This window comes from Nicotiana tomentosiformis, chromosome 8 (assembly GCF_000390325.3).
Source record: "Nicotiana tomentosiformis chromosome 8, ASM39032v3, whole genome shotgun sequence".
NCBI lineage: Eukaryota > Viridiplantae > Streptophyta > Magnoliopsida > Solanales > Solanaceae > Nicotiana > Nicotiana tomentosiformis.
Window position 1 is genome coordinate 45,098,370 of NC_090819.1, and position 15,997 is coordinate 45,114,366.

At 32.2% G+C, this 15,997-nt stretch overlaps 3 protein-coding genes and 1 pseudogene across 3 annotated transcripts; all 4 read left to right on the forward strand.

Moving 5' to 3' along the window:
- The first annotated feature begins 2,459 nt into the window (after nucleotides 1–2,459).
- Nucleotides 2,460–7,786, forward strand: LOC138896858 (uncharacterized). Its single transcript, XM_070182279.1, has 10 exons — nucleotides 2,460–2,854; nucleotides 3,468–3,731; nucleotides 4,609–4,867; nucleotides 5,252–5,287; nucleotides 5,359–5,418; nucleotides 5,523–5,555; nucleotides 5,657–5,848; nucleotides 5,937–6,183; nucleotides 6,277–7,199; nucleotides 7,315–7,786. The coding sequence occupies exons 3-9, from the start codon at nucleotides 4,774–4,776 to the stop codon at nucleotides 6,680–6,682; spliced, it is 1,068 nt and encodes a 355-aa protein (XP_070038380.1). The 5' UTR covers nucleotides 2,460–2,854; nucleotides 3,468–3,731; nucleotides 4,609–4,773; the 3' UTR covers nucleotides 6,683–7,199; nucleotides 7,315–7,786.
- On the forward strand, nucleotides 6,806–8,583 carry LOC138897404 (uncharacterized). The gene is made up of 4 exons (XM_070183371.1): nucleotides 6,806–7,199; nucleotides 7,315–7,442; nucleotides 7,538–7,662; nucleotides 8,100–8,583. Exons 1-4 carry the CDS (start codon nucleotides 6,806–6,808, stop codon nucleotides 8,581–8,583), a joined length of 1,131 nt encoding a protein of 376 aa, XP_070039472.1.
- LOC138896857 (uncharacterized) lies at nucleotides 8,534–11,487 on the forward strand (annotated as a pseudogene).
- Nucleotides 11,488–12,938: 1,451 nt separating this feature from the next.
- On the forward strand, nucleotides 12,939–15,782 carry LOC104121405 (uncharacterized). The gene is made up of 7 exons (XM_033652882.2): nucleotides 12,939–13,078; nucleotides 13,189–13,281; nucleotides 13,845–13,938; nucleotides 14,011–14,079; nucleotides 14,199–14,270; nucleotides 14,625–15,129; nucleotides 15,215–15,782. Exons 2-6 carry the CDS (start codon nucleotides 13,268–13,270, stop codon nucleotides 14,925–14,927), a joined length of 552 nt encoding a protein of 183 aa, XP_033508773.2. The 5' UTR covers nucleotides 12,939–13,078; nucleotides 13,189–13,267; the 3' UTR covers nucleotides 14,928–15,129; nucleotides 15,215–15,782.
- The last annotated feature ends 215 nt before the right edge of the window (nucleotides 15,783–15,997 follow it).

Here is a 15,997-nt window from a genome sequence, read left to right on the forward strand (position 1 = left end):
TATTAGGAACTTGCAACCAACACTCAGATATTGATTTCTCAATATTTTTTTCAAGAACTAAGTGCAATTAAGTGTGTAGAATATGTCATATCCAGAGCATATGTGCTGCTCAAAGGAGCAGTTAGCTGCAATTGCTAAAATTATTCATTAACAAAAGGAATAAAGTATCAAGATAATTTTCATAACTTAGATCAAATTATTTCTGCTTTATACGTTTTTCCTGTTAGTCGTGATAATTTTTTTTCCGTCCAGTTAATAATCTTAATTGAAGAGCAGAATGAGATAGAGTTAGCCAGCAAAATCATGTTTGTCATTAGTTGTCATTATCCGTCCTCTCACGCATACTCTACACAGAAAATATTTGAATGTAGTGGAAAGTTTAGCATGACAAAGAGTTCCACGAAACAAGCATTCACGAAAAAGACATCATGATGTCCATACCACGAATTTTTATCGCATACTACGATACCTGGTGCGACACGTTAACATAATTACAATTGGTAGTCAACAACTTCAAATGAAAGGCAACATTGGCTTCCTTTAGTTAACCAATTCAATTCAGAGAGCTTTCATTGAGATGATAAACCAAATTCTAGAGCTCCGCCTGTGCACCTTCTTAACTGCAAATAGAACCAAACTCAGTACAAAATCAGCTCAAAGTACTAAAATTTGGTCAATTATTTCATGTTACTTTGGCTGGAGTTTTTGTAATCCACAGACTATGCTTCAATCGTTCGAAATTAGCATATTCACAATAAGCAAAAGATCAACAATCCTACCCCAAAGAAGAACCTTTTTCAGAAAACAACATAAATTACTCAATCCATCTCAATTTATGTGGTACACCTTTTTTTTTTAGTCTGTCCCAAGAAAAATGTCATGCTTCTTTAGGTTCCAAAATAAAGATGCTAAATACCTTCAAGAATTGAAGAGCCTTCCTATCTTCTTCTTGCTTCCAATCACCGTGCTTCGCAATTTCAACATTTTCATAAAAAGGAAACTAAATCAACTCAAATTAATCTCTGCAGAGCACTTTGTGCACTTGAAGTTGAATCAGAACATTTCTATTCCTCAGTAGTCTGTATAAATTGAGATGTGATTATATAGATTAGCGTTTATACATCACAACAACAACAAAGGCAAATCACGTTAGCCACAAAAAATAAAAAGGGACGTTACTCTTGATGAGCAGATTACTTCAATTTAACTAACAAAGGTAGTCAAAAAACAGGCCAAGAATTACTATATAATCTGAAAGGAACAGGGGACAAGTATTCCAAAAATATCATCTCGGACGTCGCTGGAATCAATGGAATACGTTGGATTTGTGGGTCCATGTGAGGCAAGGCACTCTCAGATTCTTTATACCCTTTAAAAGCACTTACGACTCTTTCACCAACCTGAAGCATGAATATAGAGTAAGTCAAATGATATTGAAAGAAAAACCATGAAAAAATAAACCGTATAGCCAATAAAGCCTATACAAAGTGGAAGAACATTCTGTCCAAATCCAACCATTTTCATGGATTTGGACAGAATGGTATATGTGTAAAATTTCCCACGGAATTATTAAAGCCTTTTGCTATATATTCACGAACAACTGTCTTCATATCTATGAAGACAAAAGTTAGATGAATTATAGCATCGATAATGTGCCATCACTAGATAACCTTCTATAAATTTGCAAGGTATTCCAAACTCTTCTATGAGGATTTCAAACTCTTCAACCAACTCATTCTTGGGGTATCAAATAGTGCAGGAACAATAGCCCCACCCACCACCAGTTGCATAACCATTACAATTTGCTCATACGAACAAATGAACAACAACAATTACAAATTTTACCTCTCTTCATCTGAAGACTATTTAGCCATTATGTTTCTATTTGGCAATCTGAAAATCCAAAAATATGGAATTTCTTATGATATTACATTACATATAACTAGAGCATATGTGCGATATGTTAACAAGATAAGAAAAAGGAAAAAACCATACATATTCCAAACATGCTCTTACGATCAAATTTCACAACCTACACCGCCTTTAAAATATGCAACATGGGAGACGAATTTCGTCTCTCCTATGGATAAATATACATAAACATAACGATTTGTAAATATTCACAATATTAGTAAAAGTGAGAATTTGGTAAGAGTTAGAACTTGCTAAGAATTAATAACAATGGGCTAACTCATTCTTCAATCAGTTGAAAATATATTGGTAATATAAAAATTAAGTTTCCTGTTGTACTTTAATTTTTAATTATTTCGAAAATATATTTAAAAAATTGTCTTTGGGACTTATAGTAAACTAAAAATACTACTGCACTAAAAAAGATATAAAATAAAAAAACAAAATATATAAATATAAAGGAAAAAGAGGCGCATCAGATTTGCCCTGTTATCGTCAACTGCTCTCTGTTTTAACTTTTCTTGAAGACTCTTCAACTTCTCAAACCTAATTCAGTTTCTCACCCCAATTTTCCAACTCCTGCCTACCTCAACGTCAGCCAATTTTTTTGATATGTATCCAGCGCTTTCATGCTTTTACGTTTGTCTACAGTAGTTTTTCTTCTAAAATTGTTGTAGTCAAGCCTGTTGTGGTTGCTTCAGAAATTTTCGATATTGAATTACACTATCAGAAGAAAATAGAGTTTGTTTTGCTTCGGAATCAACAGACTGAGGGGTTGCCAAGAAGCCCTACAAAATTCCACTTTACTTTTGCAAAAGACTCTACAACTTCTCGCAATAAATTCAGTTTTTACGGCACTTTGACATGGAAGAACAGAAAAAACTCGCAAGAAAAAATCGAATATGCATACAGAAACAGAAACAGGCTAAATTTTCCTCGAACGGTATGAAATTTTAACATTATATAGATCATGAGTAATTTTGCAGTTCTTTAAACAATTGGACGTAAATTCGGTCTCTTACTAAATCTTTTTGTTCTACTATTTGTTCAGTTTCATAGATGCATTAGATGCTCAAATTTAAGTATAATTTTAAAAAATATGTGTCCTATATATCGACGTATTTTCTGATCCTTACACCATAGTAGTCTCTATTATGCTGTATATGGTCTTTCTTCCGAATATGCATTATTCGATATATCATTGCATAAATTTAAAATATATTATATCATATGTTTTATCATTTTTGATATGTTTACCCATCCCGTACATCTTATGCATTTTTTAAATTTTAGAGCATTTATAATTTTTAAGTACTTTTGGTGATTAGTTGTACAGGTTTGTCGTCTTTATTAGTCGCTTTTATACCTGCTTTACTCAGTTGCAAGTAGAGAAAAATCACAATTCTAATCAGCATATCAATTCTTATATACTAACCTTTAATGATAGTTATTGTCCTTAAACATCCTATAGATTATTTCATTATATTGGTTTTGATAGTTTCCCTACCTTTTTCCACTTATAACAGTTACCTCTTTTTTTATTTTATGGTTTACAGACTTTATCCATTCTACTACTATCAGACGGAATGCTTTTGAAAAAGGAAAAACAGAACAATCATTAACGGACATAACAAATCGTCTGAATTCCCCTCAATTATGTATTGCACCCATAAAGATTTGTGAACAAGTTTCATCATCTCAGTCTCAACAACAATATCCAAATTCAACGCAACAACAACATTTGCGATATGATTTGTGGCCTTCAAAATTGCAAAGCGATCATCTTTTACCAGATTTAAATGAGCTACCATTATTGCAAGGTAAATATTTGTGTAAATTTTGTTATATCTTATTTTGAAAATTTGAGGAAGTCAAACTTTTGTGTCGCTATACTGAATCTCAACAAAAATATAAAAGTTTTTAATTTATGTACTTTTATCTCATATGCGTAATGGACTGGCCAGTAGAATAATTTATAAAATAAAAGCTTAATTTGCTGCCATTATTTGCTTTTGTTTATTTTATTAAGTACAACATGTTTGTTATAATTATAGAATTATTATTTTGTATGAATTTTCTTTTTGTCGTTCTACTTTTGAAAATTTTATTAAGCGATTTATCTTCTCTTTTGTGATTTTTTTTTTTTTTTTTTAAATATTTGTTTGGTTGATTAGGCTTAATCTTTAGAATACTTTTAAATGAAGTTTTGTTAGCCATCTAATATAACATGTTGTTTGATAGGGGGTTTACAGTTTCATTGGAAGTATGACTAATTAGAGGCGAAGTAAGATTTAGTTCATGTTTGTAATGCGAGATTTTAGCCAAAGTTAACCCTTATTGATGGGAGTCGGCTTGTATTTGACCTCTATATATACTCTTGACCATCTTTAATTTCATAAGTTTGTTAAGGTACTATCTTTAGTTTAACTTAATGGAATGAGATTGAAACTAACAGTGACACAGTTAAAACACAAAAATCAAGAGTTATTTTTTAAGTTAAACCCAGCTATAGAGTTATTTTTTCAAGGTCAATATTGCAATAAACTTAACTTTTTCTTGACCAACATGAAATATAAAAAATGCTACATATTAAGTTTGTTTACATAGAATTTAGGATATAAATATTGGTTTGATAGTTTTCCTATCTTTTTTCACTTCTAACAATTAGTTTTTTTGTTTTTATTTTATGGTTTACAGAATTTGTTGATACTACTATCATAGGGAATGCTTCTCAAAAAGGAAAAATAAAACAATCATTAACGGATATAACAAATCGTCTAAATTTCCCTCGATTTCGTAGTCTCCCCATAAAGAGTTGTGGACAAGTTTCATCTTCTTATTCTCACACAATATCCAAAATCAATGCCAGAGCATAATTTGCGATATGGTTTGTCGAGTTCAAATTTGCAGAAAGAACATCTTCTACCAGATTTAAATGAGATACCATTATTTCAAGGTAAATATTTATGTTTGAGTTATTTAACTTATTTTTGAAATTTGAGGAAGTCAATTTTTTGTGCCGCTACATACATCTCCACATAAATAATGAAGTTATTAATTTATATACGTATAACTTATATGCGAAACTTTATGGGCAACAGAATTATTTTAAAAACTAAACTTTAATTTGCTGCCATTTATTTGCTTCTCTTTATTTTCTCAAGTACAACATGTTTGTTATTTTACAATTCTACTTCTATGAGTTATTTTTTATTTGGGTTCTACTTTTGCAATTTTCATTATTTTAAATGCACCCCTATAATTTCAAATTCAGTATTGCAATATACTTTTTGTTCAATATGAAATTGAAAAAAGGCTAACAATTAATATTTATGTTTAGAATTTGAAGATGACAATATTGATGGTGATATACCAGGTATGCCATTTAACTCACCGCTACTCATAGTCATACATACAAGTTTATTAATTTTTAATTTATGCATCAAGGTCATATGCAATCCAACGTACAAATTCATGATGCAAATGAAGATGACGATGTATTTGAAGGTATTCACATATAAAATCATCAATGTTCGATAATGTTAAAATGTATTAACAGTTCCAAATATATTAAATTTCAAATTTTAAGATCTAATTATTATTATTTATAGATGATGAAGTAGAGAGCTGGATGACCAATGAAGGTAAGTATGACGTATTTTAAAGTTACATATACAACATAATTTTACTTTCTATATAATAAGTACTTTAACTTTATCTCTTTATTTTACTCTCATAAAACCAGAATACTGGGATATAGGAGATGCCAATTATGAATGTGAATATTGTGGGGCATATTTCTGGTTCGAGGAAAGAGTTGACAAGAAGTATAAAAATAAAAAACCAGTTTTCACTTTGTGTTGTGGTCGTGGAAAAATCAAGCTACCAAATCCAAAGGAGCCTCCTTCGATTTTGAAGGATTTATTGTTTGGATCAGGTTAATAGATAAATTCATTTAATTAAAATAACGACACTATAATTTTTGCATATATATATCTGCTTTAACCAAACCTAATTTCATGAAGGTGCAAAAAACAAACATTTCAGAGAGAACATTCGAACATATAATTCTATATTTGCATTTACATCAATGGGAGGAAAGGTGGATTTTTCTGTCAACAAAACAAAGGGACCTAGAACGTTCAGATTGTCTGGGCAAAATTATCATCAGATTGGAAGCTTATTGCCTCCGGAGGGATCTTCTCCAAAATTTGCACAATTGTATATCTATGATACAGAAAATGAGGTGGAAAATAGAATTTCTCCAATCAGGTTAGCATAGACAATTACTTACTCAAAATATTTTAAAATTATATTTTTTATAAGACATACATTGTTAGTTGAATTCAATACTTTTCTTTACAGCCGTGGTGAAATGAACAATCAACTTCATGCTGAAATTGGGAATGAGTTGAAGCAAATGCTTGATGACAAAAATATTCTTGCAAAGTCATTTAGAATGGTAAGAGATCAATTTCAAACAGACCGGACCTCAAATGTTAGACTTAGATTGATAGGGAAAAGAGGCTCTGATGGAAGAAGATACAATTTACCAACAGTTTCAGAGGTAGCTGCTTTGATCATTGGAGATTTTGAACAAACAAGGTCTGACAGAGATATCATAGTTGAAAGCCAATCTGGACAACTACAAAGGATAAATGAATTAAATGCAGCATACTTAGGTTTGCAATATCCATTACTATTTTCGTATGGTGAAGACGGATACCGAGAAGATATTCCTTTAAATGATATTGATGATTCGACCAGTTGAAGGAAATGTGTTAGCACACGTGAGTACTTATCATATAAAATTCAAGAAAGGAAGGATGAAGTTCCAACAATTGTGTCAGCTAGAAGATTATTTCAGTAATTCTTGGTAGATGGTTATACAATGATGGAATCTTCTCGATTGAGGTTCATTAGGCTTAATCAAAAACAATTGAGAGCACACTTTTATAAAGGGTTACAAGATGCTGTTTTACATGGTGACATTGAACCTTCTTCTCAAGGACAAAGAGTTATACTCTCTTCCAGCTTTATGGGAGGTGCACGTTACATGTTGCAAAATTATCAAGATGCCATGGCAATTTGCAAATGGGCGGGGTACCCTGATCTGTTCATCACATTTACTTGCAACCCAAAATGGCCAGAGATTACTAGATTTGTGGAGAGTAGGGGATTATCTCCAGAAGATCGTCCCGACATTTTAACAAGGGTTTTCAAAATCAAGCTGGATCGCATGATAAAGGATCTACGCGACAATAAAGTTTTTGGAGAAGTAAAAGCAGGTACAATTTTATGTTCTAGAAAATTATTACATTATTACATTAATTTTGTTATATGCTAATATTAAAAATAACTAATATATAAACTTAATGATCTAATTAGATTTTTATTCTTCAGTGATTTATACAGTTGAATTCCAAAATCGACGCTTGCCTCATGCACACATCTTGCTTTTTCTTCTGAATAAATACCCAAATGTCGGAGATATTGATGGAATAATTTCAGCAGAATTACCAGATAAAAAAGTAGATCCTTATTATTATGATGCTGTTACAAATTTCATGATGCATGGTCCTTGTGGTACTGCTAGAAAATCTTCTCTGTGCATGCAAAATGGTAGATGCACAAAGCACTTCCCAAAAAATTTGTGTCATCAACCACAATTGATGAAGATGGATATCCAATTTATAGAAGAAGGGACGATGGTAGAACTGCAAAGAGAGTAGGTATTGAGTTGGATAATAGGTATGTTGTACCACACAATAGATTTTTATTATTGAAGTATGGTGCACATATTAACGTGGAGTGGTGTAATCAATCACGATCCATTAAGTACTTATTTAAGTATGTTAATAAAGGAAATGATCGTGTCACCGCAGCTTTTTCTCAAAGTATAAATAATGAAGACTCGGGGGTCGTTGATGAAATAAATATGTATTGTGATTGCCGATACATATCACCTTGTGAAGCTGCTTGGAGAATTTTTAAATTCCCAATACACCATAGAGAACCATCGGTAGAAAGGCTATCTTTTTACCTACCAAATAATCAGACAGTCATATTTTCGGATGATGATCCAATTGATGCAGTTGTCAATAGACCAACCGTTAAGGAATCTATGTTTTTAAGCTGGGTTGAAGCTAATAAGACATTTCCTGAAGCAAGAGAATTGACTTATGCAGAATTCCCTCTAAAGTTTGTGTGGAAACAAAACCTAAAAAGATGGAAAAAAGAAGAACATCTGCATTTTCTATTGGGAGAATATTCTTTGTTCCACCTGGATCTGGCAAGCAATATTACCTTAGATTGTTGTTGAATGTCATTAAAGGTCCAAAGAGCTATGAGGATTTAAAAAAAATCAACGGTTGTGATCATGAGACTTTTAGAGATGCATGTTATACTCTGGGTTTATTAGATAATGACAAGGAATACGTGGATGCTATAATGGAAGCAAGTAATTGGGGAATGACATCATATCTTAGGCAATTATTTGCTATGCTACTTTTATCAAATTCAATGTCACGTCCAGAAAGTGTTTGGCAAGCAACATGGCATTTACTATCAGAATATATCCTTCATGAAGAAAGAAGAATATTGGATCACCCTGGTACTTATTTAATGCTTACAATTTCGAGTTATGATATGATACTTCTGAAGGATGGCTGATTTGCTTAACTTTATTAATTAATTTTCTTTTTAATTACTTCATTCATATTAATCTTATTGTTCATTGCTTTTTATATTTTTTTTCAACTTCATACAAAATTCATTCCAGAACTTAAGGTTCGTTAAACAATATTTTGTTATGTTTATGTCTTTTTACTATAGTGTTGTGTTTAGATCATAGGAATAATATTGGTACTAATTAATGCACTTTCCAGACATAAATATTAATAGAATATTAATGCATTGTATTTAATGCCCTAAAGCTTCGAAAAAGCCTATAATCGCTCCTATGCATTCTCTACTTTAATTGAAAATATTTCAATTCATTATTTTTGGATATCAAAACTGACTTTTTTGATACATTACGAATAATAAAATGCATCTTCACATTATTAGTACTTTTTAAAAATAAAATGAACCACATGGTTTGGACTATATTATTCCTTCAAATTCTTTGTACGTTAAATGTGCTTTAAATTCATGTAAACTACTATTGAACACTATACTTTTTCATTAATCTTATTATTAATCTCATGTGGCTAAACTAAACTTTAACATTTAATTGTATTTAATTATTTTATATTTTTATGTTATTTCAGAAGCTGACCTAACAGATGAAGAATTGAAAAATCGCTGTTTGTAAAAGCTTGAAATTTTTTTGAAAGGTTGTGGAAGAAGTTTTCAGGATTTTTCAACAATGCCAAGGCCTATTTATAATACGGAAGAAGTTGACAATAGTAATAGATTAACACGGGATGAATTGCGTTATAATAAACGCGCTTTGGCGGAGGAACATCAACAATTAGTAAAGAATTTGACAGATGAGCAAAAGTCAGTTTATGAAAAAATAATAAGAGATGTGAATGAAGACAAAGGTGGATTTTTCTTTTTATATGGTTTTGGAGGAACATGCAAGACTTTTATTTGGAGAACTCTGTCTTCTGCCATAAGATCTAGAGGAGATATTGTGTTAACTGTTGCATCTAGTGGGATTACATCTCTGTTGTTACCAGGTGGTCGAACAGCTCATTCAAGATTTGTGATTCCTCTAAATGTAACTGAAGATTCAACATGTAATATCAAGCAAGGTACTCCTTTAGCAAATTTAATTATTAAGGCAAAGTTGATTATTTGGGATGAGGCACCCATGATGCATAGATATTGTTTTGAAGCTCTTGATAAAACTTTAAGAGATATTCTTAGGTTTAAAGATGCATCCAATTTACACCTACCATTTGGAGGTAAAACAATTGTTCTTGGTGGTGACTTCAGCCAAATATTACCTGTCATTCCAAAAGGTAGTAGGCAAGATATTGTTAATGCTTCTCCCAATTCTTCTTATTTGTGGCCTCACTGTCAACTCTTAAAGTTAACAAAGAATATGAGATTGCAAGGTAATGAAATAGGGACACATCTAGATGAGTTGAGAGTTTTTTCAGATTGGATTTTGGCAATTGGCGATGGTATAGTTGGTACTTCTGTTGATGGCAATGAAAAAGTCCAAATACCAGATGATCTTTTGACGTTGCAATGATATAGGATACCTCCAGCAGAGAGCCATTCTTACTCCAACTCTTGATATGGTGGAATCAATCAACGAATATATGATTTCGCTTAATCAAAGTTCTGAGAAATCATATTTGAGTTTTGATACAATCTGCAGCTCTGACAATACTTATTCAGCACTGGAACATGTACACACTCCTGAATTCTTAAATACAATTAAATGTTCTAGAGTTCCAAATCATGCTCTTACTCTAAAGGTTGGTATTCCTGTAATGTTATTAAGAAATATTGATCAGTCAGCAGGATTATGTAATGGAACAAGGTTGATCATAACTAAACTTGGAAATCAAGTCATTGAAGCTAAGGTTTTAGCAGGACAGATGGCTGGACAGAAAGTGTTTATTCCAAGAATGACATTGACTCCATCTGATGCTAGAATTCCATTTAAGTTCCAGCGAAGACAATTTCCAATCATTGTTTCTTTTGCCATGATAATCAACAAAAGTCAAGGACAGTCATTGTCTCACGTGGGATTATTTTTGAAGAAACCAGTTTTTAAACATGGACAACTATATGTTACTCTTTCTCGGGTGACAAGCAGAAAGGGATTAAAAATTTTAGTTTGTGATGACGATGGGCAAATAACTACTGAAGCTACAAATGTTGTATTTAAAGAAGTTTTTCGAAATTTAGTCTGACACTCGAAAGATAATCAATATCTTTTTGGAGGTTTAAGTACTACTTTTGTTGCTGAGATTCATTAACCAACTGCAGAAAATTCCTGTTGATGTGATTTCTGAAACATGTAATAGGTACGCTTTACTTTTCGGTATTTTTTTAAAAATATTTTCCTATTTCTCTATTATATATATATATATATATATATATATATATATATATATATATATATATATATATATATATATTAACATTTCATAAAATGCTGCAAATACAGATTGGTCATCATCTGCCATAACATGGAATAACGTTACTTCTTACATCGCATTGGTGAAGAAGCAGTGAACGTCATGTACAAAATTGGTTTGAATAAGGTAATTCATCAAGTGGATTTTGTGATATTGCATTAACTGTAATATGTTTTGGCTGGCTAAAATATAATTATGGATGTTTCCATATACTCATTTTTTTGACTGCTAATCGAGCTACTCATTTTTTTGTTTGTCTTTTATTGGTGTGATACAACAGGATTGTTTCTCAATATGCTTATTCCTAAGTTCTACTACTTCATTATTTCATTATGTTCTTTCTTACTTTGGCAGGAAATGTATGATCAAAGTCACTATTACATTACTGATGACTTCTCCAATTAATGTTCGAATTGTTAATTTGTTCTCACGGCTGGAAAAGATTATTATTTGATTATCTGATCGACATGAGGAGCATGGGAGAAAGGATTATTCATCATGTAGAGCTCTGCAGTTTGGTGGCAGAGTAGCAGTACCTAACCTAAACTGATCTCTGTTGTTATCTTCATTAGATTCACTGTGATTAGTTAGTTGTTTAGACATGCAAAATATTGGAGGCTCAACTATGTCCATCTCGGGTGTTATCGCCTTTCCGTGCAGAGAGTGGTGATAAGGAACTGTCTGTTCATCCGAGACACACCAAATTTATTGTGACTAGAAACAACAGAACCAAGATTGTTTTGGTCGGGCTTCAGGGAGTTGTCAGATATGTTGTTGGGCTAAGTGTTTGGCATTGACTGGTGAGGCCTCATTCTTTTTAAATTGTGTATTTTGTTTTTTCATTTTACCCATAAAGGTCAAGAATGATTCTTCTTCTCTTTGACGGCTTGACTTAAAATAACTGCTATCACGGCTTCTTAATTAAGTTACTCTTAATGTTGTGTTATTCTCTTAAAATTTAATGACATCCGGAATTTAAGTGCTTTACAGTTCATTTTCATTCTTATTATTCTTCACACTCTTCATGTAATTGGTTTATAAAGTAATATTTTCCTGATATAAACAAGTTTTGCTACAATTCCAGCTCAATAGTTCAGAAAAACAAGTTATAGTCTGTCAGACAAATGAAAGAGTTGAAGAATGTAGCAACTAATAACGGTTCCTGAACAATGGTTTTATCACCCTTTCTATCCACAAACCATCTGCTCCTTCTACTTCTTCCTCTGTCTAAGACTTGAGGAACATTATTTTTAAAGAAGAACAGGGCATGTATCATTGTTATTCTGTTCTTTTTTCACATTACAATAATATTGGACACGAATAAAGAATCTGTAACTTGAAACACTGCTTTAGTAAAACATGAAGTCAATTATGTATTGGGTCAATTACTTACTAAAAATACTACTGATGCACTATCCAGGTCTGTTAAAGATATCAATAAGCATCAAATTGTTAGACTTGAAGCATCCAAACTGTTCTTTCTCAAAGCAGATGTGGAACACATTACACTTCTGAAGATTTTTCGAAGTAGGAATCATGGAGATGGAAAAAAGGTTGATCTCAAAGAATGTCCATGATCTAAGCTTTAGAAATAATGTATTAAGTATCTATGTGCAAAATTTTTGTCACTTATTGCAATGCAAATCATAATGTTTAGCATCAATATACAAATGGCTTCTCATATACATGCACAGACATTGGTTTTTCTTTATATATATGATCTGCTCTATTATACACTACTAATATTAATTACCTCTATGGCATGTTCCATATGTTCCTTTTGTCCTTGATTAAAAAAGGAGACAATATGTACTTTTTTTCTGTTAAGTCAAGGAGTAAACTCTGTATAATTTTCTTACTTTCATTATTTGATATTACCATTTAGCTCTAATTATTCATCGTTTTCTTTCTGTTCTCAGCAAGAGAGAACATTATGAATATATAGTGGCGCAAGGGAAAATTGTGCAAAAACACACTGGAAATCGTCTTGATACAACCAATGGGTTGCTAGAGGCAAAATGGATTTTTGTAATGAGCAACTCAAAAAACTCTATGCAGCCGAGGTGAGTGGTAAAAGTTACTGCGAAAATGCTTTTTTGATTATTATCCTGCAAAAAAAAGGTTTGTTTTTCTTTTAATAATGTGAAATGTTTGTTATTACAATGCCTTTCAGAAAAAGAGAGTAATATATCATCATTCCAGCTTTCTTGCTGGTGGGGCTACATTAGCAGCTGGAAGACTAGGGGTAACAAATGAGATACTTAAGGTAAATATCTGTTGTCATTGTATTGAACTGTTGCGTCAGATAGTTACACGATATCTCAAAAACTAAAGCAATCAAGCAAAGGTTCTTTTCCCTTTATATTACATATGACTGAGTCCTGTAATGAAACTATGATGAGATGTAAATGGAGGGCTGCCAAAACGCACGAGTCATTTATTCTCAAATTTATGAAATAATATTTATGTCTTCATATTCTAATTCTTGTCCAAATTAGTATACTTAAAATATTCAGTGACACCACATTGCAAAATTTATTTGGATTGTTAAACCACAATTGCATATATAATTAGAAGCTATATGAAGAGAAGGTTGCCTTCCCTTTTGTATTCCATATATGTTTTCCAAACAGGGTAGTTGTTTAACTGCTAGGGGCGATGTATTATTCCGTAAAAAAATGAACTTATGATGCTAAACTTTGAGAGTAGTAGCCCTTTTGGATAAAAGAAGTCAGAAGTTGGTTTTCTATTGTGTTTACATTTAAAGTTTGAACCGGTGTCATGCGACACTCATTTTCTTGAAGATGAGAGTACAAAAATATTTGCCAGGAAATTGGCTGATCATTACAGCGCGAGGACCAACCAAACTCTTAAAGAGCGCGAAGCAAGTCCTATCATTCATTTAAGAAAACTTAACAACTGGGTATGTGTTGTTTATTCATGGGAAGAGTTCTTCTGCATAGTTCATTTCTAATAAGGTTTTCTGGCATGTTAGATCAACAATGTCTTGATTCAACTTTATGCCAAAAGAGGGGATGCAGTCCTTGATCTTCCTTGCGGGAAGGTAGTTCTTGCCTATTGTCTATCTCAATTATCTGGCAGTACAATCTGTTAATTTATCTAAGTGGTAATAAACAAGTCATCAATGCATCTTATATTCAAATGTCTTTCTGTTTAAACCAGGGTGGTGATCTTATTAAATGGAATAAAGCGAAGATTGTATATTATGTTGGCATTGACATTGCCGATAGTTGGGTAAGTTCCCGCTGGATGAATGTATAATATTCTCAACTCCCTCAAATGCCGCATGTAACTCTGCACATCCTAATAGTATATAATTTCATTGGTTCGTTGAGATGCTTAGTAATGATGGTTTCATTTTCTATTTCCTTATCATGTTCCAATGATTTAATGTAACAAAATGGTTTTTCCTCTACTCCATCTAATCTAATGGATGCTTTCCCTTAATGTGGGATAATGCAAAGCATGAGGGCTGCTTCTCTATACATTATAGTTGTCTACTCTGCATATGATTTTACTTTCAAACGGTGTTTATTAAGTATCTGCTTCTAACATCAGTTAATCCTTATCATTTTACAATTATATCAGATAAGAAAGGTAAAAGAAGATGATGAGAGCAATGTAGAGGGACAGTCATATGAGAGTCACTCTGTTTATGAGCTTTCAACTGTATCACATTCCCCTCTTCAAGTTGATGATCCGAAGGAAGAGGAGAAGGAACTTTCCTCAGAATTAATAAGAAGTCCGCAAGCTCAAGATACAAGTAGCTATAAGAGAACACTTTCTGGGTGGTCTTCACAGCCCAATAGCAGAGGTGCCAACGACTGCAATATTGCAAAGGATCAACTCAAAAAATTCTGCAAATTCTTATCAGCTGCGTCATCCACCTGATCTTTCTCTGCTGCTCGGACCAACTAATTTTTCTATACTGCTCTTTGTTGATACTCCGTCATTACTACCACGAAGCAACGAAGCTACATATACAGTAGCACATTAGTAAAAAGATTCAGCTAACTTTGACAGATGAATTAAGAAAGATAAATACTTCATCTATCTGTCAAGTTGCTTCCTTTGATCAGCGAACACAAAGAAGGTGAACAATAAACTATTATTCATTGTCAATTCTTTCCTTATAGAATGTACAAAAATCTTGATATTTTTTTTTTAATTGTTTATAGGTCTTGAAGAGCACCAGACATCTAAGCTATCTTCACAACTACTGCGAAATTTCTTAGAATAGTACTGTCATTTGGTCTTGAATGATACTTAGGCCCCAATATTAGCCCTAACGAAAGTAATTACCTGTGTATCAAATATTGTTATTTTGATATCAACGAAAGTACTTACCTGTGTCATTATGTATTTAGTTTTGGTATTTTTATTTTTGCGTTAAACCATTGATTAGAGGTACAATATCTCGAGGGATGATTTTTCCAAGCCATTTTTTAGCCATCATATTTGCTATTGCACAGGTTCTATTTGTTGCGTGTGGGCCTACTTTGAAGGATGAAAATTTATCAAGATTAAAGCCACTATGTGGTTTCTGTTGGAGCTACTTAAAATAGTATTTTGTGCAAGTTGGTGCACCCATATTAACCTTCATCGAGACAGGAGATGAAATACGATTTGAACCAAATGTGATGTTCTTTATGTTTGTACTTGAATCAAAAGTTTATGCATTATCATGTGGACTAATCCTTTTAAAGCTAAATATTGATGTATCATTCCTCAAGTATGTTAAAATAACTATTGGGGATTGGTGGTCCCTAACAACAAATTCATAGAGATAGCCCGATAGGATTCACCTATTTTTCTTTTCGTTTAATTTTTTTTAATGCAGTCGATAAATATAGTTTGCAATATATATCTCTTTCTAATATTTCTCTATGTTCTTTTTAGTTTAAAACTATTCGCGCATCGCGCTGGTAAGTATACTAGTTAAAAAGAAAAGAAAAAGAAGA

Coding starts and splice junctions, on each gene's coding strand:
- LOC138896858 (XM_070182279.1), top strand. CDS start 4,774: ATGCCAGAGCATAATTTGCGATATGGTTTGTCGAGTTCAAATTTGCAG. Junction 4,868..5,251: donor TGAGATACCATTATTTCAAG/GTAAATATTTAT, acceptor ATTTATGTTTAG/AATTTGAAGATGACAATATT. Junction 5,419..5,522: donor AGATGACGATGTATTTGAAG/GTATTCACATAT, acceptor TATTATTTATAG/ATGATGAAGTAGAGAGCTGG.
- LOC138897404 (XM_070183371.1), top strand. CDS start 6,806: ATGGAATCTTCTCGATTGAGGTTCATTAGGCTTAATCAAAAACAATTG. Junction 7,200..7,314: donor TTTTGGAGAAGTAAAAGCAG/GTACAATTTTAT, acceptor TTTATTCTTCAG/TGATTTATACAGTTGAATTC. Junction 7,443..7,537: donor CAGAATTACCAGATAAAAAA/GTAGATCCTTAT, acceptor GCAAAATGGTAG/ATGCACAAAGCACTTCCCAA.
- LOC104121405 (XM_033652882.2), top strand. Junction 14,080..14,198: donor TTGATCTTCCTTGCGGGAAG/GTAGTTCTTGCC, acceptor TGTTTAAACCAG/GGTGGTGATCTTATTAAATG. Junction 14,271..14,624: donor TTGACATTGCCGATAGTTGG/GTAAGTTCCCGC, acceptor CAATTATATCAG/ATAAGAAAGGTAAAAGAAGA.